Source organism: Fusarium proliferatum, assembly GCF_900067095.1.
Source record: "Fusarium proliferatum ET1 genome assembly, contig: FPRO_scaffold004, whole genome shotgun sequence".
NCBI lineage: Eukaryota > Fungi > Ascomycota > Sordariomycetes > Hypocreales > Nectriaceae > Fusarium > Fusarium proliferatum.
Genome location: NW_022194793.1, coordinates 1,227,581 through 1,253,827, shown reverse-complemented (window position 1 = coordinate 1,253,827; position 26,247 = coordinate 1,227,581). Strand labels below are relative to the sequence as shown.

Here is a 26,247-nt window from a genome sequence, read left to right as displayed (position 1 = left end):
CCTACCCCCCCCCCCCCTACTATACCAGCCACGGCTCGCGCAGCACATAGTTGTGCCATATCCTGGGCAAGGCCACAACCCAGACAGCCTAGAGAAAAGACAATGTAGGCAAAGAGCAAGCATGGCTTGCGGCCAAATATGTCGCTCAGTTTACCGTAGAGAGGTTGAGAGCTTGTCAAGGTTAGGAAGTATCTGATGGAGTATTAGTCGGGCCTATATATCAGCCATGCTCTTTGACTCACGCGGTAGCAATCCAACTGGTATTGTTCAAGGCATTTAGTTCGTTACCAATCTTGGCATAAGTTGCAACTGTTAGAAGTTGATCGGCCGCAGCGAGGTAGACCTTGAAGAATTTGTGAGTAAGAGCCCGTGTCATGAGTAAAGACCCTAAGGATCCTCCTTACACCGATTCCGACAGCTGCGACTACGAGATGCAACTTCTTGTCACTGTATAGTGCCTTGGGAGTATCGTCATCTGATGTCTGTTCGTTTTCAATGTTTCTTGGTGTATCGTCATGATAACGATCTTCAAGAAGGGGTGAACCTTCTGACGGGCTCCCTGAGCTCAAACTGCTGTTCATATCTCTTCCCTTGCTACAATCCGAGTAAATTGGGAGCTCAGAATACCGTAATACTACCGTCTGATATTCACTCCAGGTTGAGAAGTTGGGCGAGGCCAGAGTATTTAGCAGTCTTTCAACGGGGCAGTGTGCTGCAAAACAGATATTGGCCTTGCTTATGAGTTGGATCTTAAGTCACAGTCAGATTCAAGCAGCCATCTGACGGCATCATCGGAGAAACTGATGTCATTATAGGAAGACGATTTATGATAATAAGTGAGGCTCTTCGAAAAGAAGGGGCATTTGTATCTCAAACGATGTTGAATCCTCCTCCTTCGTGTAACTAGTTAAATTTGTTCTTGTGAAGGACTCGGCGACTTTCAGTATTTTCCCTTCCATCCTGTATAAACCTCTTATTTAGTTCATATTACCACAAGATGAAACTTTTGGACTGAGGGCTAATGTCATCATTCTCACCTGCTCAACACGCGGATGTTCAATGTCAGCGACTTATGCCAGTGTTACGCTAGGCCTGGGGAATGGTAAAAAAAATAAAAAATTGATCAAGCAGGAATTTCAGGATGAACGGCTGTTCACGACTGATAAACTCGATGACGGCCCTGCCACAAGACTGAGTGCATAAAGTGTGCTATGAACGAATAGGAAAAGGAACTCAAGCATTGAATCATTAGAAACAACGTCGAGGCCAATGGCTATTCAGAATGCAATGATGCAATCAATACCTTGTGTATACTACACATCGGTTTCCCTCTTATTGCAAGTTTATGCATCCTCGTTCATCGACGTAATGTTTGTGCTGTTCGCATCATCTACGCTATGTGGCTACGTGGGTTCGTTCACATGGGATTGATCTGAAACATGGAACATTCGACCAATTTTGACAAGGCAGGGGCTGGTTGCTGACTCTGCCAAGGTCAGAGACGAATGCGGGCCAAATCTCAGTGGGCATCACTACCAAACTAATGCCAAACGCGTTACGGAGTACTCAGAATAGAGACAAGGTCTCGTCATAGCCGTCCCCCCGCTGCTGGTTACATCGTGCTGACTGATTCGAAGAAAGAAAAGAAAAAAAGAAAGAAAAGAAAAAAAGAAGAAAGAAAAAAGAAGAAAAAAACTCTGGTAGTCCTTGGCGACATTTCAACATTACAGGATCACAGATGGTGGATTGCCATTCTGCAGCTTCAAATTACCTGTGGAGATGCTTGGGCTCCGGAGGATCGATCGCCCCGAGTGTGTGTTTGGAGTACACAGACAGGGGAGAGACGTGACGCGTTGGGCGATCAATTGCAAGGGTCGGTAAAGTACAGTACATACTCCGTACATCCATACATACATACACCGGCATGATCGGGTAGTTGAACTGTGGCGTTCTGCTGCTAATGTGAGAGTTTTTGTGACTCGTATAAGTAAATGAAGGACATGTTAGAGTTCAAATATGAGATACAAAAATATTGTGGCATCATTCGGACGAGGGGGAGAAGACGAAAGGCAAAAGACAATCTTTGAATGTCTGAGGTAACCTTGGGCATTGATTGACTGCACTCTTCCTGAACAGCAAATAAGAAGAGGTGGATGGTGAGACGAGATGAAGGAAAAAAAGCAACACCTTGTGCATTAGGTACGAAAGGGCCACGAGGAAGTGCTGCAAGTATCCGTATCAATCCATATTAGACATTTGTGAGACAGTGAATTGATGAGTGCTCTACATGTGTAACTAGTCACAGTTATAATAAGAAGTCATTAAACTCTAACAGAAACAAACACCGAACTAATCCATACCATTGAGTTCTCGCCGGTGAAATCATCTGATTGAGTTTTTCAATTTTCATCTGAATTGAATTGAATACCGTTGAATTTAGTTTAACATATGCAGGGGTGAGTAGATAGTGACGTGGATTCAGCTGCAGTGAACCTGAATTCCCCGCCCAAGAGTGACTGGAGATCAAATCTACTGGTTGTTTCAGCTGCCATGGTCTCCGTCCCCAGGTCCCCTGCTTCCGGACGCTATGCACCAGAACTCCACGAGCCACATGCAGCAATGGGTTCCCCGAGAGGTTGAGTTGGGTTGAGCCTTGGGTGGCCAGAGACTGACTGCATAAGCCACACCAAGCCTCCCTCCGCCCATCCCGAGGCATGAGCCAAGTACTGTACATTGTGAGATTGCCCATGCAGTTCTGCTTGCTTTGCATGATGCTAACGCTCAAGTCCAAGCAAGTCCCAGCGGCTTGGTCAAGAGATTGCCCCGGTTGAAGACGGCGTTGGTGTGTTTTCGATGAAACCCTAGACAAGCTGTAGACTAAAGGTAGAGGGTCCAAGGAAAAGATGCTCATAAGCAGGGCAGGACGTACGTGAACCAAGAACCAGAAGGATCGACTCGAGGCCTCCTTGTTTTTCCTTTCTCCCACGATCTGATCTTGTTTCCTTACACTATTGATTTTTCTTCTTTTTCTGAATCTGTTTGGATGATTTTCTTCATCCATCATCTTCATCCACTTTGTTCCATCCATCCACGCATTGACTGCACTTGTGTGCCTACTCTCGTTCACAGCTCGTCCCACTTGATTCAATATCGACCTCAAGATCCATTCTTTGCCGGTTTCACTCGTTGTCGTTGACTTGTCTCTTCTGTCTCCCTTCCCCCCACTTGAATCGGTTTGAATCTACCTGTAAGCTCCCTCGAGGGGCGGCTTCCCCGTGATCCCCTTCCATATTATCAAAAGGATTCCAGGGCCCGGCATTTCATACGTTTTACCAGCCTTTGCATTGCATTGCTGTGTTGTCACGTCCCTGGTTTCACCTGTTTTATCTTGCCTCAAGTTAAACGGCATCCCCCTTGCTCTTGCTCCTGCTCCTAGCCTGTCGTCCAAGGTTGACACGACTGCTTCAGTTTCGTCATGGCTACCATGTTGAATTCAAATTCTCTGCAACCGCCTAAAACTGGCTCATCTCGCTGGTCGAAAGCCCTTCCCGATGTCCCAGGTCCTGACGATCCAAGTTTTTATGACGATTATTATGAGGAACCTTCCCCTCGTCTACCTCCCGCCAAAGAGCTTCCACCACCTCCGCCGCGCTCGACTAGTATAGCCAACGCGAAGTCGTTGCCTCTATCACTGCCGCCGTTACATCTGCTTGCGGTTGATTCCCCTCCATCTGGTCCGCCCAAAATGGCTATTCCACGCCGGCCCATCGGGAAGCTGCCTGCAAACCCACCACCACTACCTCAGAAAGAGCCGCAGCAGCCAAACTCATCACAGATTCCCCCATCACCTTCGGAATCACTATCGAGTATTCTGTCGGCATATTCACGCTCGTCCGGCGAATCCCTTGTCAGGTCGCCCTACGAAGCCGACGACAGTGTCCGTCAGAGTGAGGCAATCTCATCGCTGGGCCACCAAGCTCCACCCACCAACACCAACACTGGCACATTTATCAGTCCCTCCGCCCAGCAACAACAGCATCATCATCAACAGCAACAACCGCAACAGTATGTTGCCAAGAAGCTGCTCGCCAACAACACTCGGCCACCCCCATTACCCTCTAAGGACACCAAATATCATCTTCCAGCCACGCCTGCTCCTGTTCGAAAACCAGTCCCGGAGAACAAGCTGCCTGAACTGAACTCAGCGTCGTCGCCTTCTTCCCAGCAGCAGCCTGAACCTCAGCTTTGGCGTCGTCGGTCGTCAAAGGCCGAGCGGAGCCTTGAGCTTCCCGACCTAAAGCTTGTTGCTAGCCACGGGTCGACCGCTGCAACGAAGCCAGTTGTCGCACAACCACATGTTCAACAGCAGCCTTCTTCAAGCGGACCTAAAGTCTCCTCAATACCAAACTGGCAGCCTGGGAGCACCAACCCCATAGTGCCTGCTGGTCAGGACTTCGAAACGTCGCCAGCCGCTGAGCAGGTGCCCGACACCCCGACCATGGGGATTAATAGTTCCAAACTGAACCGTCTCAAAGGGAAACTTCATCTTCATCGAAGGGGGAAATCATCGGGTGACACAAGCAAGTCTTCCTCAACGCCACGACCTGGGGCAAATCGCCCCCCCACGCCTGAATATCAAAAGGAAGACATCAAGACTCCCGTTGTTGATTCCTTTATTTCGCCTTTGTCGCCCGCTTCATCACCAGAGCCCGCTGCGCAGGTTTCTCCAGAAATTCCAACTGACGTCACAAGTATATTTCCTCACGCACAAACCCAAGAACACCTAAGAAGTACTGGTAGCATCACACGTAAGGCTGTGCAGGTCCCTAGGCTACCGAGCCCTTCGGAGGACAAGCCGGTCTCTGCATCGCCAGAGGCGGCATCGTTACCACCTTCAGTCACTGATTCAAGGGGAAGTCGTGAATCCTCTGGCAGTGACACTGTTGTTCACCAAGTCCAGCCTCCTACGGAAGTTTCAAATCGGTTCCCACCACGACATTCATCCGTAAAGTCGAATGCCCCTCCACGACACTTGGCAGTTGAACACGACCCGAGACTGGTGCCGTCCGAGTCTCAGGGACCCCTTTACAGAGGTAGAGATGGTACCCTGTATCCTGAGATGAAGGTACTGCAGGAACCCGACCCACGCGCGGCCTACTTCCCCAAACAGTCCGAGTCACCTATACCAGAAGGTACTATCTTCAAGGCGCCGGCGCTGAAAAAGTCCCATTTCAATTGCTACCATGGCCATAAGACGATGAACCGCCGGACTAACAAATATTATCCGTTGACTTGCCAAACGTGCGATAAGTCGGATGTTGAAGATAGATGGACTTGCAGTTTTTGTCATCTACGAATATGCGAGCACTGCGTCAAGAAGCTTAACAACAATGGCAATGACCTGCGCCGACTGGTCAGCCACCCACAACTCACATCATAATCGAACCCCCACGAGCGTTGCCACGAAATTGTCTCTTAATGTTCTTTAATCATTGACCATTTTATCTCATCGCCACATGAACCGCACTTATTCACGCCCTTTTCTTTGTTGCGTATAGATTCTCCTCGCAGGTTTGATCCGAGTCACGCATTGCATGTATTATATATAAAAAGGCCATGTGAGGGCAGACCAGGAGGAAAACATAGACAGTATGGGATGATGTCGTTCATCACGACCTGAACAATACCGCATTTGCTAGCAGCAGCATGTTTACGAGCTCGGGGAATAGGGGGAAGATGAGGACATCTTGTCCATTTTTTGTTGGTATGATCTGGTGATATCGAAAAGGAAAATGAACTCATGTTTGCTGCTTCGCTGAGGCACTCTGATACTACGAAATGTTAATGTGCTGACCTAGAAGGGGCAGCTCGATTAGATTCTCATCAATGATAAAAAGATACCTTGATACAAGAATTTAATTGCCGAAGATACAGGGGCGGACTCAATCAGACGAGTACTAAGACTGATATGAATGTGTAATGTTGATGATGACATGGAAGAGGTTGTCAAAGCAGGACTCGTGTGCACGGATTCTACCATGTGGACTGCCTTTTTAGCACTCAGGTCTTTGATAGTCTAAAACTCGACTAACACAAGCTCTTATGCAAGAGCAGCATTCCTTGATATCAATGCCAAAGGTAGGTTCGTATTTAGATGGGTTTTTGTCTGATAATTCCAAGCGTCCGTTCAAGTTAACCTCCACTGTTAGGTACTTTAACTAGAGGCTCTCCTCACCGAGTATGCTAGCCTCCACCGGGTCCTTGGCTCAGTGTTGCCGTCCACTCACCGTGTTCCGGCTAACGGAGGCTTCCTCAGGGCAGGTCCACTTTCTTACCGTACCGGTAGCCCAAGCGACCCTGGATTTCCCCAAGCTTCATCACAATAAACATTCACTTAATAGCTTCTATCAATCCCGAACCCGTTTAATCCATCGTGCGACGGACTGTGACGGATATCACTATGTCCACGCTACAACGCTCACGATCACTTCGAAAACCTCCTTCTTCCACCACAACCACTGCGACTGCTAATGCTAATGCGAACCCCCCAGACGGTTCACCGAGTCGCCTTCCTGTAAAGCCCTTGACTAGAAGTGCGACGACGTCTAGCAATGCGAGAACATTGAGAAATGGAACAACCACAGGACTCTCCAGGGCAACGTCTGTTAGACAGCCTGCTAAACCAGTAACATCTGAGCCTGCGAAGAGGGAAACTCGATATCCCCCCTCAACCACGACTACAAGACCTCGACCAGCGGTGAGACCGACCTCGGCAGATGGCCCGACTCAAATAACTAGAAAGGCACCTGCTCCTACGCATACGCGCGCAAAGAGCACTGCCACTGGCTTGAGAAATGCGCCAGTCTTGAGACCTCCTTCTTCTGGTTCGTCAGCTAGCAGCACCACTACCACAACAACGACCACTCGTCCTACTCGGTCGTCGACTACTTCCACCAACGAGAAGCTCTCGGGCGCCGCACCACGCCTTCGTCCGGCCTTCTCAACTCTCCAGCAACACTACTCACCAGCCAAGTCCTCTGCGCCCAAACCACTGACGTCAACATTCCTCGCTCCGCCATCACCGTCTAAGCTTCCGGCCAATGTCGCTGCATCCGCCGAGACAAGTCGGTTACAAACCGAGCTTCTGCAACTTCATCTTTTGCATCGAGATGCACCGACTGTCGATGCTACCTGGAGGGCTAGTGCCCAGCGCAAACTTGGGGAGCGATTTTCAGAGCTTGCTAGCGCCAGCAAACAGATTGATGACCAGGAGAAGGCAGAGGTTGAGAGGGAGAACATCCTGGCACTCCGTAAGTGGGCTGTTGGCGGTGGTCTGGAAGAGCGCATACAAATCCTAGATGCAGCCATAGCTGGTCTATGGGCGCTGGAGGAACCCGGTGGTCGTTATGCTAGGGTCGTCAGGCGATTTGAACGATGGGTTGATCGCATGTGCGAAATCGAAGAAGCGAGACGTGCAGGCGGAGCTCTCATCCAGGAGAACGACGTGCTGTTTATTGGCGAACTTGATTCTGCATGGAAGGACGAATGCGCTGGCTTGGTACGACGATTGGATACCATAAAGCGACAGCTCGATCAATTGGGGGATTTTGCCGGTGATGACCAAGAGGGAGAACCCAAAGATCAATCAAGTCTGCATCGCATGGTAGAAGGGTCGAGGGAGCTTGTGCAGGGCATGCTGACTGAACTGGCTGTCATGGACGATATTGAGCGGGATGCGATTGCGCGTGAAGATGAGTGGATTGAGAGAATGAACCGAGACGATGAATTGGAAGATACCCCAAGAGCCGGAGCAGTTTGGAGAGCTGTGTAAGGCATTGTTCAAGTTTATAATGTTCCGTGCGCGGGTTTTGGACATCAGATGAACAACATATCACCTAGATCAGCGACATCACAGCAGATGATGCACTTTCATGTTACATATAGACTCATTTTTTTAATCATATTTGGGCCTGAGCTGCTCTAGCTATGCTATGCCAGTTGGCCTCGAAACGAGAACATAACCAGCAGAAGGGGCTCTCTATCTCTTCCTTGTGCGTATTGGCATATATCGACCGGATATCAAGTTAAAACGGAAATTGGTAAATCAACCACAATTCTTTCAAACCCCATCTTCTCTAACTCGAAACCATGGTATTGAAATTTGTTGGGATTTTTATAATTTCTTTTTTTCTTCTTTTTTTCTCTTTTGGATGTGATTTTCGTTGTCATAAAATCTGGGAAATTCCGTATCTCGAAACAAACGCCTCTAAATGATGCCCACGCAAAAACGAAGTATCATCATCGGGATATAGCAGTCATAAATGGTACTTGGGGGTTTATCGATCAGGGCCGGGTGCGATATAGCATTGCCGTTTATATCCTTGCCGATTCGGAGATTTGACGCGTCTTATAGTGTTTTAGGTCCTCTAAGATCGTGAGGGACGTTGAAAGGAGTGATGAATTGGAAGCTGAACATCCAGCTCTCCTGCGAATTTCGCAAGATGCCAGGCTCCATCTGGTGCGACAGCACGTTGATGTGGTTTGCATGTCATGGTGAGTCAGGCTAAAGCTCAAATACTGGGTAGAGGTGCTTGTTATTAAAGCTAGCTTGGGTGATGGTATCATAGGAAAGCCCTTCGCGGAAAGCTGACGCCCTCGACAGCAGGCTCGTCGACGAACCAACTGCAGCGTTCACCAGTACCCTCATTGACAAGAGTGCAAGGCAGACCACCGTCGGTATCGAAGATCTGCTTCATGATCTCCTTCTTGCCGCCGCCAGTAGCGACGAACGCGACACGAACGGAGTGGTTGACGACTGGAAGAGTGAGGGTAATGCGCTTGGGGGGAGGCTTGGGGGAGTCTTCAATGGGAGCAACCCAGGCGTCGACTTCACGGAGCAGTTCATGGCCAGGGAAAAGAGAGCAGGTATGTCCGTCGGGTCCGCAGCCGAGGAGGAGGAGGTCAAAGATAGGCAGACGGACCGAGTCGCGGCTGGCGAAGCTGGCAACCAGTGTCTTCTCGTACTGGTCGGCAAGTTCTTGCAGGTCGTTCAAGTGTTCTGTGTCGATGGGATGCACGGTGGGTTTCTGGTCCTCGGGGATCTTGTCTAGAAGTTCCTTCTTGAGAAGGGCATAGTTGGAGTCTTCGTGGTCGAGGGGCACAGCGCGCTCATCCGCAAAGAAAATTTCCCAGCGCTTGAAATCGACGACGTCGTTGGGGCCTGAAGAGGGGGCCAGGAGGGCTTGGGCGAGCGTCTTGGGGAGCGAACCACCAGATACACCCACTTTGAAAGCGCCGTGCCGGGCGATGCCGGCAGCTTGGCTCTGGATAACATACGAACGTAGCGCCGGGGCGAGGGCGTCAACGTTGCGAAATGCGAAAAGGTTTGGTTGTGTTTTACCCATGGTGACGTTTGTGGTGCGGGTTTTGAAGCTTGCGGTGAGTCGTGACGATATGAGAGAGGTAGGTAGATGAAAAATGACGGAACAAGGAGAGAGACGAAGAAAGATCGAGGTGCGTGGTTTTACTGCAGCTCTGATTGATCCTTGACACGGGTGAGAGAGGATGTAAGTGTGTCAAAGGTACAAGGTAAGGTTGGTAGGTAGGCGAGGCAATCGACTCAAATAATTTATCAGGAGGTTGTTTGAACGTTGTGGGATTATTTGATAATGCTGTAGGTATCGTCTTAGGCAGTCTAGAGGCTACAACCTTAGGTAGGTAAGAGGCGGGGGTTCCATGGAAGTCACAGTGGGCATTTTTTTCTAGTTTCTGGTAGGTAGGTACGGTAGTATTGGGTACCTACTTCGTCATCGCATCCCGTCGCATGGAGTGGAGTGGATCAAACTCCCGTCGGTAAATGTCGACCCAGACATGGAGTAAGAGCATTCAAGACGGGGAAGGACCATTCTACGAGCAGGTAGAGAGGCAACTTACTTGACTTGCTCCCTACCGTGGGTGGGCGGACGGATGGGAGAGCCAGGCTTGGGAGGAGAGCGAAAACGGTCTCAGAATAGCTTCCTTGGACAGCACCTCGAAAGCTTCGATCTCAGTGGGAGCTCACAGTTAAGATCAGGTTCCGGTACAGAAGACGATATGATGAGCGCAGTGGCGTGCTAGACATCTGCACAGTACTGCACAGCAAGGTAGGTACCTACTGTGTTGTAGTCAGTTACCTACATAAGTAGGCTTTTCCCTTTCTGACACTGACATATCTGAATCGTGTATGGCTGGGTTCTGTTTCGAGATAATGCATGTCAACCATGGGGCACTTTAGCCGCGTGGTGTCCCGTTGAAACATGGAAGCTTATCGGATTGCCGTTTGTTCCCGGGTAACTAGACTTGGCATGGGGATGAGCGAGGAAGGCTAATCCTCCTTATGTGATGATTGGACTTAAGCTTGGTGGTAGGTCTCGTCTAGGAATATTATCAATGATCAAGGCTGATGAGAAATCATCATCTAAGGTGCTTGGGAATCTCAGAGGGATCTTTAAGCATGTTAGATCTGACTTACAGCAGCTTGACATGTAGTCGTAGTTGCTGACGTGCTTTTGAGCCCTACCTAACTAACCTCCTAACCCTTGTCAAAGCAATCGAAGCCAAAGGAACCCCCATATGTACTGTAAGTGGGAACCAAACTAACCAAGGTAGCATCATCATTACCGGGTGGTAGCACAGCACAGAGCCAATAGGCAACTGGACAGCTCCTTGACAGCTCCGAATTTTGGCGTCCGTCTCGATCGTGTTTGATATGTGCATGGCTAGATATGTGTTGAAGGATCGATTAATTAAGTAGACACGGGCCAATTGAGGTGGGCAAGACGTCTGGATTCATGCAAGGGACGGCGGTATAAACGGCCAGATCTGACGTCTTCTCCTTTCATCCTCTGATAAGGATACCCAGGTGCAGGGAGCTTTCCTGTGGCTTTTGAGGTAGGGTAGGGTCCTGTAGATAGGGTCAACAGTGCGTTGACAAGCATGTGCTTGTCCGGTTCTGCGGAGCTTTTTTATTATTGACGGACAGGTGATTTCATGACGTATCTAAGCGTTAGGTTAGGTTAGCTGGTTTCTCGGCGGGTTTAGGCGCACCGCTAGCCGTTCCGTTTCAAAGCATCGTGGACGGCGGTGGTAAGCTCTTTATTGGCGCTTGTCTCATGAGGAGGGAGAGAGGGAAGTTGTCAACTTATACCGACTTCACTGATCACCTTGGAGCAGAGAATTCATGGTTGGAAAGAGTGTCTTGTATCCAGTATATGCCCTGTCGTATAATTGTCTCCCTACGGTACCTTCTGTTCAGTGTGCATCTCTGTGGGTGTAGGTATGTATGTGTGTACTGCAAGTCGCTACCTATGAGCTCCATGGCTGGCCAGCAGCCCTGGCAGAGTTTTCCAGGGCAGATGCCGGCTGGCTGAGCCCTTGTCTATCTGGTCCCTGGTCTGCCCCTCCAATGGACCCCTCCAAGATTCTGACCCCTCTAGCCCCTCTATTTATGCAATTCTCAGGTGAATAGGTAACTTAAGGTATCCATGTGGGAAATGGACGTCTCTAGAAGCCTCCAGCAGCTTCATTCTCCGTAATCCCTCAGGTCATTCGTGAATACCAGAGTCTCATCGAGGAGCATCCGCTCAAATGATATGTTCCAAGTCGCCTGATTTTGTACTCGAGCCATAGCCCGTGCTGTCGAAGAAACATTTCAAGACCTCGTCAACTGAGGGGCAACAAGTCTCTCAGGATCGTGTAAGAGACGGTGAGTGCATGTGCTTGTCCCTACTACACTCTCATGCATGCAGGGCATTAGGTAGTTGGCAGGCCCGCTGGCACTCGAATCGACGTCGAATCAAGACATGGGGCTCGTCAAGTCGGCATCCGAGAATGATGGCTTTGAGAATCCGATGTGAAGCTGCACTGCTGCATAGGTATTCTTGATTATTTCAGACTTGACTGGGAAGCGGTTTTGGGAAACGGGCAAGCCACTTGGCCTCCTGCATGCCTACCTATGCAGCACAATCAATACAAGAATATTGTTTCTGCGATCGATCTGAAATTTGTCATTAGAGGTGCGACTGGTTGCTGTCCTTGGCCATCGGACAACCGAAGAGACCGGTCCGGCGAAGGTGGCTGATGGAAGAAAGGAGCAAGCTTGATGAAGGAATAGGAAGAAGGGAAAACGACATCACTTCGGTTAGTCAATCCGAGAATCAGGTTCCCTTAGACTACTACCTGCGTAATGATCACACCAGTTTGGATCTGGAAGACCCTGATATTATGGCTCCCTTGGCAATATCCGAAGCTCAAGCCTTTTCGTATTTGACAGCTGCGAGCCCAGTCGAGCAAACGTGGGAGGGGTGTCAGGGTGCGGAGGGGCACTTTTTGGCCCACCCGTGGGACGTTCTGGGTTTTCCTCCCCCCTCCCCCTACTCAGTTTGCGGGTTTGTTACTGTAAAAATTACATTGGAGGCTTGAAACGGGGTGGATGGACCCTGGCGATCAAATCATCACTCGCGCACTTCCATTGTCAGTTGCGCTTTGTTCTCGTGTGACCCGGAACCTTCGCTCCGACATCCATCTAACACCAACCAACATCAGCAGCCAACCTTTTGGTCTGGCAGCTGGAAATTGCCAAGCCTGTTTTCTTTGTTTTGGCCATCTAAAGGGCCTTGCCTTGACTTTGCGACTAACCCAGGTACCTCCTAATGGGGAAAATAAAAAAAATTTACCCTGTTTTGTCTTTGGCGAAAATATCAAGATTCAGGGTCCTGACGGGAAATCAGAATCATCCTGGACTGCCCTACCAAAAAGCCTCCCGTTCCAGAAGACGACTAATATAAACGAATAGCGAATCACCGCGCTCCCCCAACTTATTCGTCTCTTTCTCGATTCCTTAGCTCCCCGATCCTTGTCTGGTAACGAAACGACTGCCATCGTCACTTCTAGACTTGTCTCTTTTTCTATGCCTCCTCACTTTTTATACTTATGACTGCGATCTCTGCGGATTTAGACCAGAGCTGAACTCTGCTCTACACCGAGGGTCCCGCATTCAATCGTTGGCCTATATCCATTAGTTCAACTCTTCTCTTATTTTGCTCCTCTTTACCAAAATCTACTCTTGTGCCAACTTACATAACCACTGGCTTTTGACTTGACGAGTCATCACCTCGAACGATATTGATTTGATCCTGACATGGACCCAGCAGCCCGGAACGAGCAGCTGCTTGACCGGCGATCACAGCTCACAGAGGGACTTTCTAGCCTACCCTATGACTTGATACTCTACCTCAACCGTGCCGCTATCCACTCGGATCTAGGATATCCGGACCTTGCAGCCGGCGATGCATATCGTGCACTCTTACTAGCCGATGAGGTTCTCAATGAGGGCTTCGAATACCATGGCCAGGCCCTCGAGTCTTTGCAGATGCACACAGCAGTCCCCTTACCTGATGTTCTGGCACATGGGAACCTCCCCCAAGATGAGCTACAGAGCCCCGAAACTGACCTGGAAGTCGAAGACGAGGCAGTCAAACGACTGGCCATATTGGCCCAAGTTCGTGCATATCAGATCCTTTCTTTAGGCCTGTTGCTCTGTGGATCACTACAGAGTGCTGCCAGTTTCTGTCAGCGCGGTCTCCAGCTCTCACCATCCAATCAAGAACTACTCGACACCAGGAACAACATTGTCACTGTTGCCCGCAGAAGGCTTCGCCGTGATGATATCGATATTGATTACCCCAATCTCCCTGATCAAGGCCTCGTCCGTCGCGAGGTCTACCCCTGGAATGACCACGAACCTGATCGTTTCGCCCCGGAATCGCTGGCTGAGCTAAACGAGCGTTTGAGCTCCATGGCGCCAAAGTGCGTCGTCGAGGTTGCGACCTTGCCTGTCCTGTTAGAAGGAGCGAGCAGCACCGATGACTATGAAATTATTCCAACATGCAAGCAGCTTGGAGTGTTCGCCAAGGAGGACATCGCCCCCGGTGAGGTTGTGCTGAAGGAATACTCACTTCTCACGGCGAACAATCGCCTAAAGGACTCTATTTGTGACGCGTGCAGTTCTGATCTGCCACCACTAGGCAGCGAGAACGAGCCCATCAGTTGCCCTGAATGCTACGACACGGTATTCTGCACTCAGTATTGCTTTGATCAAGCCATGGAGAGATATCATCCAGCGGTTTGTGAGAAGGACGTCGACGCAATCGCTAAGGATCCTGATGCATTTGAAGCGGACCAAACACTTTACCTTTTGCTCCTTTCTCGTGTCCTGGCTATTGCTGCTCACGAGGAGGTTAATCCTCTTGATGTTCGAGAGGTCAAGTATATATGGGGTGATTTTGTTCCGACTCGAACCAACGACATCAACGTCTCACCAAATGCCGGCCCGCCTCCTGAGTGGACATTACCCTTTTCTTTCAAATACAACATCGAAACACCGCTCCATGTTTTGGAAAAGATGGATATAGATATATACTCTTCGCTCGCTGAGAGTGATCTATGGGTGCTCAACACCCTATACGCCAAATTCAGGGGCACTGCATCGGCCCGTAAAAGCCTTCGGGATGGTCGCCCTGATGTCGCCGCAGTGCACCCGTATTGGTGTCTCGCGAACCATGATTGCGACCCCAACGTCACATGGGAATGGGGTGGCCGCATGGTTCTTGAAGCCAGAAAGGAGCGTGTTGTGGGTGGTCGTCCGGGAGGTATCAAGAAGGGTGAGGAGATTCTCAACCACTATTGCGACGTCAATTTACCCGTGCAGCAACGCCGGGAATGGGCAAGGGGTAGTCTAGGCGGTTGGTGTATGTGCAAACGGTGCCGCGATGAGGCTGCCATGGGAGAAGCAAATCATGTTTGAGAATTTCATGCTGTGAGTTGGGATTTTATGAAGCACGGAGTGGGGGTTTTTACCTTTCAGGGATAGGGAGGTTTAGATAAAATGGGTGGAACGATCATAGCAAGTATGTGCTTTGGATGGGCAGGTGAAGGACATTTTCTTTTGAAAGTTTCAAGATACCACAATACACGACAGGTTCTTATCATACCAAAACTCAAGCCTAGCAGCCATCTCTCCTTCCTATCAAGGTGCTGGTGATACTGACCAGATAGCCATGGATATGCTTGGGAAACGAAGATAATTAAACCAAGGTCCACCATTGAACGTGCGCATTTGTTGAAATAGTTTGAATTCTATCCATGGAGGCCATCACAATCGATCAAAATCTGAAAGAGCCTTGATTTGTTGCTTGAACTGCAAAACAATCGCTTCTATTCTCTAGGCCCGGCACCTTACCTTGGTTGCTCAGGAAGCGGCCGAGGTCCTACGATCTGTCTTCGACCAGCTCCGATACCCACTGACCCCTTATTCTGGCTGTCACCGCCTGTATAGCCAGCCCATTGCCCAACATCCCACCGGCCACCGATACCACCGCCGATTCCGTCTACACCTTCATTGGAGCGTACCGCCGCAGCAGTCTCTTTCTGTGCCTCTTCCCACTCGCGCTGCCGTTGGCGTTCCATCTCCATCTCACGTTCCAGAAGTGACTTGGATGCCCACCCGCCTGCCTTAGTCTTATTCTGGCTCTGTGCACGACGCTGGTCTTCAGCATCGCGCTCAGCCGTGGCACCCAGCTCGCGTGAATAAGTCGCCTGGGCTGCAGGTGGTGAAGGGGCTGGGTTACTTGATAGAAAGCGGTCGGTACGGCTGGGAGCGGCGGGCGTAGGCTTTGGGGAGTATGTGGCGGGATCCGGTAGGGGCCGGCTGCTCGTGTTCTGTGACTTGGCCTGGGGAAGGGTAGTCGGGTCAGGCAAGGGGCGAGGTGACCTTGAGGGCAATGCATGAGCGTTGTTTGTTTGAAGGGGTTCCCTGTTGAAAGGAGACCGAGTTCTCAGAACCTCTCGCTCGTCTTTAGACCATGAGTCAGAACGTGTTGGTGGACTGGACACCAGCTTGGGCTTTGGCTTAGGAGTTGGTTTTGTCTCTATGCTTTCTTGACGTTGAGCTCTCTCTTGACGCTCTCGCTCATACTCGGCTTCTCGTTGTCGAGCGAGCTCCAACTCTTGCTCCAACTGCTTCACACGGTTCTTGTATTCATCTTCAGAAGCACCGTCTTGCTGTGATGCTCCTTGGTCGGCGGCTCGATACTGACTCAGGAATTGCCCCGTCAGCTTAGAATCACCACGATTCTTCACGCTTTTTCGTTCTTCGGCAAGTCGGGCTTCGGCATCTTCCTCATCCTTACGCCGTTTTTCCTCTGTGAGTTTCCATTGCCGTTCTTCCTCCTCCCATCTTCGCTTCTCTTCTTCGGCAGCTTGCCGCTCCTTTTCTCGCAGTTGTTCAGTTTCCTGCTCCCATCTGAGCTCTTCCTCAACCCGGGCGCGATCCTCCTCTTCAGCTCGCTGCCTCTCCTCTTCTTCCGCTTCACGGCGAGCGCGCTCTTCCTCCTCCTTTCGACGGCGCTCCTTCTCAGCGAGAGTTGGCACGCGGGGACCAGCATTGGTGATCTGTCGCCTACCGCCAAACGATATACCGAGATTACCTTGGCTAGCGCCCCCTAAGTAACCATACTGTGCAATATTCCAGGCGGGTGCAGTAGTCCCTTCGTGCTCCTTTTTGCTCCAGCTGCTAACGGCGCCAGGAGACTCGGGCCCATTCTTTGGGGTAGGACTCTTGGTAGGACTCCACCGCCCAGAGCCCGAATCGCCAGTTCGATGCGGTAGAGCAGCAGAGCGTCCGAAGGCAGGCGACTTGTTGCTTGTGACGGATGCGCCCCTGTCGCGTGTCCTGGTAGGTGTCCTTGAACCTGTTCCTTGAGGAGTAACCGTTTCAGGTCGATTTTTAGGTCCAATCGGTGTGGGAAAGTGATGAGGATTAGCAGCATGGGCCGCTCTGCTGAATGCGCCGATGCATTGCAGAACTTGCGCTGGGTCCTTCTGCTCAAAAAGATCGACAGTAAGGAATGTATCATGTTGGTGGAGGTTCAGTGGTGGGGATTGGCAGGCACGGAGAAATAACGAGATATTCTCCATCTGTACGAAAGGCATGGCCGATTGCTTGAACCGAACCCCAGGAGGTGGAAGGGCGAGATTGGCGAGCCTGAGCATTGTGTAAGTCCCGCATTCATGATCGCCAGGCTTGGAGGCGACTTACTTGCATAGAGCAACTCCATCTTTTAGTCCTTCGAGGAGATCGGACGAAGGAAGGCTCTCCCCCAGAATGTCTTCAATCCATGACCGAGCTTCGTTAGCAGCAGCAGGTGTGTATTTCTCAAGGCGCATCTTGCGCAAGTCTTTATCAAGCGACGACACGGACGCCATAATGACAGCTCGCAGATGGGTTCTCGGAATAGCAACTCAATCACCCTGAGGAATAAGGAATTGGATTCGTATCTCCCCTAGTACGAGTTTCGATTCAAGCGTTTGCACTGGTAAGCGACGTAGAGAGTACGGTCCTGTCGCAAAAGTCGCACAGCTTCTTGAACGGAGGGAGGGGACGGGTATCAATTCGCAATAAAACAAATGAAGCTGTCTCCAAGCAATCGTCTTGAAGGCCAACTATCAGGATAGAAATCAAGTGTTGATTGAGAAGAATAGGAAGAGAAAATAAGATGGTCCCGGGTATCCGAGGTAGGTAAGTATCCAAGGAATTAGGTAGTAGCCTGCATTCGAGCAGGCAAGATTGGGCGGCATACACCCAACACCAGCATCCAGCCCACCATGAAATGACGTGGACTGGGAGTTATTAGGTGGCTGGGGCGGGGTGGCTGGTGCATCATGAAAGTGGCTGTGTGTGTGTGTAGTGTCATGGATGCAAGACTTCCCAGAACATTTGCGTCCCCCCATATTCTTTTGGTGACATTCAAGGTCATAAATTGAAACAAAAGAAGCACATGGCCACAAATCAGATTGGGCCTGTTGCGCGGGCCTGGTATCGGTGGAAAGCTCTACGCCTCCCTTGGCGCAAGCGCTTCCTCGTGGGTTTGTTTTCAATCTTCCCTCCAACCACTCTCCTCCCACTTACATACCACCAGGTTACGACCTTCAGGGTAACACTTACTGGGAATTTCGACTCACGAGAGGCGCTGAGAGTAATGAGCGCTGGCGAAGAATTGTTAAATACCCGCGATCAACACACTACTCTTCCGTAAAGGTCAGCCCTCAATGGCACCAGTGGCTACGGCATACACGAGAGGACCCTCCAAGTATCGAGGAACAACACAGCGATGTTCTGCGCCGGGTGAGGATGCAGAAGCTTGCTGCTGAGGCGGATGCTCGATGGGAGGCCAAGCCGCGAGTCATGGACGCGCCGCAGGCTGCGCCGGCACCGTTGCTGTCACCGGCGAAGGCCAGTCCTTTACAACAAGACGCCAGGTGTAGTGAGCAGACCGACATGGGCCCAAAAAAGACCAAGGAAGAGGCTGAAAAGAAGGATGATCCTTGGGCCAAGGCAAAGGCCAGAGCGCCAGGCGAGACGTGGCAACCCACTTCTTGGAGTCCTGCAGCTGCCAAGAAACGTTGAGCAATAGAGCTTCAGTCAAGTACTGACCGGCTCAACTGGCCTAGCAAGCCATAATTGCCATATCAAATGTAGCACCAATGTACAAGAGTCACGGAAAAAGACGAGAGAGATTCAACGGCAGAATCTTGGGTATCATCATCATTCATTACGGCATTATGTTCATGCACTGGGCAGTCTATAATATGTACAATACCACCAAAAACCCAATAGAATCGGCACCCGATCAGCCGTCTCACGACTCCGCTTCCTGAGAAGCTTTTAAAACTTCCAAAAACAGCCGAATTCTTTCACCTGAATTAGTCAGGATCTCTTGCGCGAGAGCGTCGGCTTCATCACCCTTGACCTTCCCAGTACGCCGCTTCTTTGCTTTTGCTTCTCGAGCTTTGATGCCCGTCTCAACAGCCTCTTCAAACTCTTCAGAATAAACCATTAGATCGCATGCCCAGAGAAGTTGCATAGCGTCTTCAACGACTAGGGATAATTTCGCGTTGTCTTCCAGAGCCACGGTATTCGCCGGATGAGGGACAAAACACTCTTCCAACATTGGCAAGGTCAAACTACCCTCCGCGTCACCTTCTGGGTCAACCTTTGAAGGATCTTTGTATGATGATGGTAGGAGCAAATCGAATAATTCTTTGGTGATAGTAATATGTGCTTCGGGTAGAAGTGGATTTGGTCTCTGGCACGCAAAGAGAGTAAACATAGGGAGCGGGAGAAGTTTGAGGGAGGCCGTATACTCCTCATACAAACGATGAAGCTCGGAAGGCTTTCGAAGTGACCATGTCACCGCAGAAAGTAATCTGAATAGACGAAGGCGTATGTCGACAGACTCGACCAGCCCTTGCGAGTGTACACCCGCTGTGCCGAGTTTTCGCGTGTCCTTGGGCTTCTGCGGCGTTGGTGGTTCGGAAACTCCCGAAGAGATTGATTCATCATCAAAGTAGTCACCAAATTTGTCGTTTTCCAGGTCCAGCACCTGCTCCCGCTTTCGTTTCTTAGACGTCTTGCTGGGGCCTCTGGGTTCCTTATCAAAAACCTCGCGAAAGGCAGACGACGATATCTCGCCTCCGTCAGCAAATATGGCTTTGACGAATCCTTTAGCTCCACTTTGTCGCCCGTTTTGTTGCTCCATGTACATCACAATGATAGATTCATTGCGTGACGTACGAGGTAGTTCGCTCTCTGGGCCATTGGCTAATTGCGCCTCCTTGTCGCATCGCTCGCGCTCGTTCCAGTCGGCCTCCAAGACATCCAACATAAACTCTAGCCAGACTTTCCAGTATTGCCATCGCTTTGGATATAAAGTGCTGCAGTTGAGTGCCCAACCAAGGGTTGACCAAAAGTCTTGTCCACGGTCCCATATGCTACCATCGTTGGCAAGTTTGCCTCGAAGTCGATCATCGTCGCCGTTTGATTCCGCATCTGATATATCACTATCGTTTCCCGGTCCATATTGATCCCAGCGGCGACCTGAGCGTGGTGTAGAGTTGAATTGGAAGGCTGTTCTAAGATCGGCATTAACGGGACCGGCAACTCGAAGAATATTGTGCAAATAGTCGAGAGCTTGTGAGGCAACGTCGCGCTGGTCTTTTTTCTCCGCACGGGTAGTGTGGAGAGGATGAATAACAAGAGTATTCAATAGAGCCAGATGGCTTGGAGGAGGGACAAGGACGTGCTTCTTCGAGCGAGTGTGTTTGGATATACCGGAGGCGGCAATGCTGTTGAGGAGATTTATCGCGGAGCCATCTATGTCGATGTAAGTATAAGTTACCATTGAGAGGAGCGAGCGCCAGCATACACAGCTGTTCTTCGAGTAAAATCTGGCAATGCGCCTTCAAGTCGCGGGGCAGTTGTCGCGCATCGCGATAGGGACATGGGTTCTCATGAACAGGGCTACTGGCGGCCGTGGATTTATCAAGTGTAGCATCATGCGCCGTCACAAAAGATGACGGCGACGAGAGAATCGAAGAAGACGAGGCTGTTGCCATTTCGTGTTTCGAGTCCAAGACATTCGTGAGTTGATAGGTATGATTAGTAGAGCATGGGGAAGGGAACGAGATGGGCCGGTTGAGAAGGAAGCGAGCATTCAATTTACACGGGCTGAGATCGCGAAGCGCGACAAGCGCGTGCGCTATCAGAGACCTGCCGATTTGGAGGGGTGGTACCTGAACTTAGAAGTCAGGGGGGGATTCGCACTGGCCTGGCCGGTGACGCCATTATCTGGAATTCGCAGTTGTCTTGCCCTCAGGGAGTATAAAAACTTTAGACGTTAAGGGAAACCGAGGGGTGTCTAGATCAATTGGTCAGTCTGGCTTAAAGGTTTACTAACTATAATATTTTATATAAGTTTTTATTCATTTAACCTCCCTTAAGATTGCTTATGAGCACCACATTTAGGCATAATAAATACAACATAATAAAAAAAATTATTAAAACCCTTTATTCTTGGAGCCAGAGAAAAAGAAAGCTGACAAGACTGGGATTCGAACCCAGGCCCCTTTCGAGACTGCGAATCGTTACTAGTTCAAATCGAACCTGAACACAGCGCCTTAGACCGCTCGGCCATCTTGCCTTAATGCGTTGCTATCCGAAACTCGTCAATCGTCAACTTGACACACATCCAACACGAGTCTGCTTAAACCATCAGGCTATTATTAAATATACTTAATATCTTAAGCTAGGTATTCTTAAATACAATATTTCTTAAGGTAGGGTTTTAAGATCTTTTCTTATTATTAATATAAATTTATTAAATTAATACTTTAATATATTAAAGTTTATATAAAATAAAGTTTATTATTTAAATATAAATTAAATACTTACTTTATATAATAAACCTTCTTTTATATGTTAATATAATATAACTTTTAGAAGAAAGTGCTTTTAAAAGTTTAATTTATATCTTTATTTATGTAAAAAGGGTGTATATACCTCTTTTAAATCTGTTAGTCTGTGATATTGAGCTCCTGAAAGACGCCTTTTACTTATAACCACAATGCCTGAGCTACTAGAAGAGGATCTGCAGCCTCTCTTTAATTTTACAGAGGATTATTTCTCGGACAACACAGCAGATAAGGATGCTTCGTCCCGCGACTCAGCCAAATACTGGAAAAAGCAAGAGAAATTAACGACTGCTGCGAAGAAAGAAATGGAAAAAGAAATAATGGAAGACATGGAAGAGAAACGACGAGCCAAAAGGCCCCTGAAAAAGTCTTTCAAGAGAGATTGCGAACGATTCAGAAAGAAAGAGAGGCAGGGTCGACAGGAAGCCACCGTGCCCCCCTTTGCAGAGATCGATACTGAAAGATTTGCAGGTTCATCTGTGTCACTCAAGTCAAGATGCCAAGCGCATCATCTAGCTACTGACGCGTGGCAAGATAAAAGCCTTGATGTTTTGATTTTGTGGACCGATGGATCAGTCAATATGTTCGATGGTGGTGCTGCAGCTGTCTTGATGGATCAGTCTTTGGGGTGGGAACAGGCTGTCTTGAAGGAAATAGGCTGGCAAGTGAAAGGACACCACGGCCGTAAGGGAGATGTCGAACTCATAGCCATCGTGGGGGCCCTTGAAGCAGCCATATCCATTGTTTCGCAGCAATCAAAATCTCATATACGCAGAGTTGCCATATTCTCTGACTCGAGAGATGAGGCTATTCCGCGGTGTTCAGAAATTCGGCACTTTCCAACACCACCTCTCGACTCCTTAGTTCGACAACGATCTCATGAATTGGCGCAATTAGGAGTAGCTTTATCTCTCATTTGGTTTCCGGGCCATAGTGGTATTGAGGGAAACTACCGAGCCCATAATATCGCTCACCGTATGGCGAAGCTCGATCCCCAGGACTTGTGCCAAAGCATCGTGTCTATATCTCGATCTATGGATGATGTTGTGGATTTTGGGTTTCACCATGAGTAAGTTACTCCGACAAAGGATGATACTTGGAGAAGGTTTTCATCGGGACTATTACCGGCGCTCTTGGTTCTTTGGGAAATGGCTACATGAGAAAGAGATAAGCTGGACTACGCATATGGCTATGTTGTTTCACACAGGTGGTTATCCATCAGTGTACCATCTCAGGAACTTTGATATTTCTTACATGTGCTGATTCACGTTGCGATAAGAGGACCGTGGGAAGTCGGTCAATTATTCTATATTATAAGTAAAGCAATATTTCAGCACTACAGGAGATTCAAAGTGAAATAATCCTATATTCTACCTATGAAACATTAACTTCCGAGACTCTTTGGTCTCTCTTCTCTTTCGGATCTGCGTGGTCCAGAGCATGCTCAGTCTCAAATTTACGATCCAGGCTTTTGGCCTTGACACATATGAGTGACACCAAGAGAGCGATGCATGCAAGTAAAGCCAGTACTAGCCAGACGGCTCGAAGGCCCTTAATATATCCATCGATGATAGTGTCCTTCATGAGATGCATGCTAGAGGGGGACTTCTTGAGGACCTGTACCAAAGCTGACGCGTCTTTGGCCCATTCGTTGGCTTTGGAAGCAAACTCCGGGCTTTTCTCAACCTGTTTGCGGAACTCGTTTTGAAAGGTGACACCGCCGACAGCAACACCAATGCCTTGACCCAGAGACCGACAGAAAGCATAAAAGCTGGCAGCGAATGGCAAATCGGAATTGGAAGCTGAAGCTTGAGCAGCAAATGCTTGAGCTGAGTAGAGGATACCGAGACCGAGACCCCCAGTAAGGTAGATGAATACCCATCTAGAGGTTTCAGTATGATCATCAAGCAGCAGCATCAATCCCATCCCAATAGGCACAAGAACCCATCCAGCCCATATGAAGGGCCTGTATGTCCCTGTCTTGGCAATCAGGAGCCCAACTATGACAGCAGCGGGAGCCACAGTCCCGGTGAATGGCATGACAGCAACACCTGCAGTGATAGGCGATGATCCCCTGACCTCGTGGTATAATGGAACATAGTAAAGTAGACACCATACCGTTATGCCGTGGATGACAGTAGCAAAGTATGCAGAGAGAGCCGTAAGGGAGGTGAATAGACTGGGTCTCAGAAGAGGGTCGCATCCGGAGTATTTTCTGCAGAACTTGATGTGAAGACCAAAGGATATGAGTCCCATAATACCGAAGATAAGAGGTATCATGGTCCTAGGACTGCTCCACTCATACATGATGCCACCTATAAATGACCATAAGTAAGCATTTACAGGGTTGACTACATCAGCATAGGCAACTTACCCCAACTCAAAGGGATCAAGAAACTTGTCAAGGAGCCAACAAAGATGATGGTCCCGATCCAATCGAATTCACCGATCTTGACGTTGACTGACGCATCCTTCTTTCGTTTAATGCGCATTGTGATAGGAATAGCGATATAGGCAATACCGCAAAATGGTAAATTGATCCAGAACAGCCAGGGCCAGGACACTTCTACGAGAGCGCCACCGATCAAGGGACCTAGGATGCTTCCAATAGCCCAGTTGAGAGAGATAAGGCCGAACCATTTGCCCCTCTCCCTGAGGCTTACAAGATCTGTAGCGATAATGTATGTCAAGGCAAGGATACCACCAGAGCCAAGGCCCTGAAGTGTCCGGCCACCAAGTAGTACGGCAATATTCTTCGCCAGAGCAGCTGTGATACTACCACCGGTAAACACAGTGAGAGAAGCGAGGAGCGCGAACCGACGGCCAAATATATGAGATAGGGAGGCAACAGGGGGTTGAACGACGGTCGAGGCGAGGAGGAAACTAGTACCACACCAAAAGGCTTCGATAGCCGTGGCACCGATGTCTTCTGCAATTATCTTTGGACATTTCATGTTAGCGAGGACTCGTGTTAGGATTGAATAACATGAGCTTACAGGCAATGCAACACAAATAATGGTTGAATCAAGAGCGATGATAAACGTGACAAGACACAATGTACCAAAAGCGCCATAGAAGCGCCATCCCCGACTAGAACTCGCAGGCAATTCATTCAGTTCTTTGAGTTGAAGGGGCGAGGGGCCTGAAGAGGACAAAGGATTGCTAGTCGCACTCTCGGTTCCATTCTGTGTACAGGATCTTGATTCTGCCTCGATCACGTCCAGGGTACGGGCAGCTGGTATAGAGCCAGCAGGGGGTAACTTGTCTTGTTGGCGAGAAGAGCCTCTTGTCTTATCATCGAAGTTTACATCACTAGGAGAGCCATTTCTGGGTAGATTATCAGCCATTCTGCGGAACCGAGGGAACGTGGCTACGGTTGTAGATTTCAATCAGGGGTAGAACGAAACAAAGACCCGTGTATTTCATCATGTCGTCAGAAACTGATGCACAGGAATCAACCCATCTTATAACAACACCAAACGCAAGCGCAGACCTGTTTCACCGCTGACTTCAGGTTCATCAACATCTCGTCAGCCAGCCTCATAGCCCCTACTAGACATGTACGAACAACCAACACATCCAAACTAAGGCTGCTTAGAGGTTCCAAACATCGAGTCCAACAACCGAGGCGCCACAAGTTACTGGATTGGGGGCACTTCATTGATTTTCACAAGGATCCAGCGATTTGGCGACCTCCACTTCAGCTCAGCCCATGGAGGAACTAGTGATTGCTAGCATCTAACAGAGCTCGGCCATGGATGTTTGATCGAGCCTCATCGGATATCTCGGTCATGGAAGCGGCCGCCTCTCTGCCCTACCGGCGCCATCCCGCCGCTAATAGAGGCTATTCACGGATGTATATAATGCTTCTACAGCCAGTCAGAAGTGCTGGCATTGATTGTTGCCTTGATCTATCTCGCCGAGATATCGATATGGCTTATCGAATTGGTTTGAAGCTCTTGACACTGCCGTGCTACTGAAATAGCTGAATGTATCTAGCCGTCTGGAAGAGGCGCACAAAAGTTCCTCGTCATATGGAACACATTACGTCTATCGGTCTGACCTTTGATGAATCATGTTTCCTTATCGGATCTGGCTCGGACCCGAGCTTGATCTACGTGTCAGCCCTACAGTTTCCAATGCTCTGGATCTATCGATGTGCTAATCCATAAACGATCCTAGCGTTCTCTTCATCTCTATCGTGGGACTTGTAATCTCAGCTCTCGGCGAGCCCGTTAGTCCTCGTGGCTATGAGTTTGTCCCACAGCGTCAAGGATAGAGGTATTTCTGGAACGGTCGAAAATAAGCGGTATTCTTAACTGAGAAGTGCTTTGCTCACCAAGCCTGTTCGTCGGACCATCATTGAGGCAACCAGGTCCGCTTACTTATCGATACTGGGCATATATAATTAGGACTAGAATGTTAACACCGTTTGCGATGTCTGTGATGTTAGATCTCCAGGACTGGTATTGATAAGAATGGTCTCCAGTTGCTCGAAATTTACATATGAAATCGCAAACTGTTATAAAAATGGGTGTCTGGCGACCCCCATAAGAAGACATAGAGAAGCCAATGGCCCTAGTACTACCGGACCACGCAAGCACATTGTCATTAGCCAGGGAAAGAAACAGTTTCTACTTAGATAGGTGCTGACTGAGCTTCTTTCTTCAATTCTCACAGGTACAGTATCTCCTGTGCGCTTGGTACAGAGGATATAAATGTGTCACTGTCGATCTGTGTGCAAAGCCTCATTAGTTCTCGGATACCAGTAATACCCCTATCTGATATGAAAGTACGTAAGAATCTAAAAGTGAGAAATATGTCTCTGATAAGGATAAACTCAAAAAGTTCCTCTCTTCAATAAGACCGTACGGTACTTGATAAATTGGTGTTTTCTAGGCA

At 49.2% G+C, this 26,247-nt stretch overlaps 10 protein-coding genes and 1 non-coding gene across 11 annotated transcripts in view; 5 read left to right on the top strand and 6 right to left on the bottom strand.

Annotated features, from left to right (window-relative positions):
* FPRO_04588 (uncharacterized protein) overlaps nt 1-581 on the bottom strand; it is a gene marked incomplete at both ends in the record, with an annotated part of 2,031 nt that extends 1,450 nt beyond the window's left edge. The window contains 3 exons of the mRNA XM_031230114.1: nt 21-192; nt 243-343; nt 405-581. Coding sequence (XP_031080284.1) covers nt 21-192; nt 243-343; nt 405-581 — 450 coding nt within the window. The remainder of the gene's footprint in view (nt 1-20; nt 193-242; nt 344-404) is intronic.
* A 2,894-nt stretch (nt 582-3,475) lies between these two features.
* FPRO_04587 (uncharacterized protein) lies at nt 3,476-5,440 on the top strand (the record flags this gene model as incomplete). Its single annotated transcript, XM_031230113.1, has 1 exon — nt 3,476-5,440. One exon carries the CDS (start codon nt 3,476-3,478, stop codon nt 5,438-5,440), a length of 1,965 nt encoding a protein of 654 aa, XP_031080283.1.
* Nucleotides 5,441-6,460: 1,020 nt separating this feature from the next.
* On the top strand, nt 6,461-7,831 carry FPRO_04586 (uncharacterized protein; the record flags this gene model as incomplete). The annotated part of the gene is made up of 1 exon (XM_031230112.1): nt 6,461-7,831. One exon carries the CDS (start codon nt 6,461-6,463, stop codon nt 7,829-7,831), a length of 1,371 nt encoding a protein of 456 aa, XP_031080282.1.
* Nucleotides 7,832-8,621: 790 nt separating this feature from the next.
* FPRO_04585 (putative multicopy suppressor of los1-1) lies at nt 8,622-9,404 on the bottom strand (the record flags this gene model as incomplete). Its single annotated transcript, XM_031230111.1, has 1 exon — nt 8,622-9,404. The coding sequence occupies one exon, from the start codon at nt 9,402-9,404 to the stop codon at nt 8,622-8,624; it is 783 nt and encodes a 260-aa protein (XP_031080281.1).
* A 3,773-nt stretch (nt 9,405-13,177) lies between these two features.
* Nucleotides 13,178-14,842, top strand: FPRO_04584 (uncharacterized protein; the record flags this gene model as incomplete). The annotated part of the gene is made up of 1 exon (XM_031230110.1): nt 13,178-14,842. One exon carries the CDS (start codon nt 13,178-13,180, stop codon nt 14,840-14,842), a length of 1,665 nt encoding a protein of 554 aa, XP_031080280.1.
* A 431-nt stretch (nt 14,843-15,273) lies between these two features.
* Nucleotides 15,274-17,301, bottom strand: FPRO_04583 (uncharacterized protein; the record flags this gene model as incomplete). The annotated part of the gene is made up of 2 exons (XM_031230109.1): nt 15,274-17,080; nt 17,135-17,301. The coding sequence occupies 2 exons, from the start codon at nt 17,299-17,301 to the stop codon at nt 15,274-15,276; spliced, it is 1,974 nt and encodes a 657-aa protein (XP_031080279.1).
* Nucleotides 17,302-17,873: 572 nt separating this feature from the next.
* Nucleotides 17,874-18,502, top strand: FPRO_04582 (uncharacterized protein; the record flags this gene model as incomplete). The annotated part of the gene is made up of 2 exons (XM_031230108.1): nt 17,874-17,961; nt 18,015-18,502. 2 exons carry the CDS (start codon nt 17,874-17,876, stop codon nt 18,500-18,502), a joined length of 576 nt encoding a protein of 191 aa, XP_031080278.1.
* A 232-nt stretch (nt 18,503-18,734) lies between these two features.
* FPRO_04581 (uncharacterized protein) lies at nt 18,735-20,490 on the bottom strand (the record flags this gene model as incomplete). The annotated part of the gene is made up of 2 exons (XM_031230107.1): nt 18,735-20,248; nt 20,301-20,490. 2 exons carry the CDS (start codon nt 20,488-20,490, stop codon nt 18,735-18,737), a joined length of 1,704 nt encoding a protein of 567 aa, XP_031080277.1.
* Nucleotides 20,491-20,970: 480 nt separating this feature from the next.
* tRNA lies at nt 20,971-21,074 on the bottom strand. Its single transcript has 2 exons — nt 21,037-21,074; nt 20,971-21,014 (listed from the first exon to the last, which is right to left on the bottom strand). It is a non-coding gene; the product is annotated as a tRNA-Leu (tRNA).
* Nucleotides 21,075-21,497: 423 nt separating this feature from the next.
* Nucleotides 21,498-22,418, top strand: FPRO_04580 (uncharacterized protein; the record flags this gene model as incomplete). Its single annotated transcript, XM_031230106.1, has 1 exon — nt 21,498-22,418. One exon carries the CDS (start codon nt 21,498-21,500, stop codon nt 22,416-22,418), a length of 921 nt encoding a protein of 306 aa, XP_031080276.1.
* Nucleotides 22,419-22,719: 301 nt separating this feature from the next.
* Nucleotides 22,720-24,692, bottom strand: FPRO_04579 (uncharacterized protein; the record flags this gene model as incomplete). The annotated part of the gene is made up of 3 exons (XM_031230104.1): nt 22,720-23,660; nt 23,720-24,284; nt 24,342-24,692. The coding sequence occupies 3 exons, from the start codon at nt 24,690-24,692 to the stop codon at nt 22,720-22,722; spliced, it is 1,857 nt and encodes a 618-aa protein (XP_031080275.1).
* Between the last annotated feature and the right edge of the window lie 1,555 nt (nt 24,693-26,247).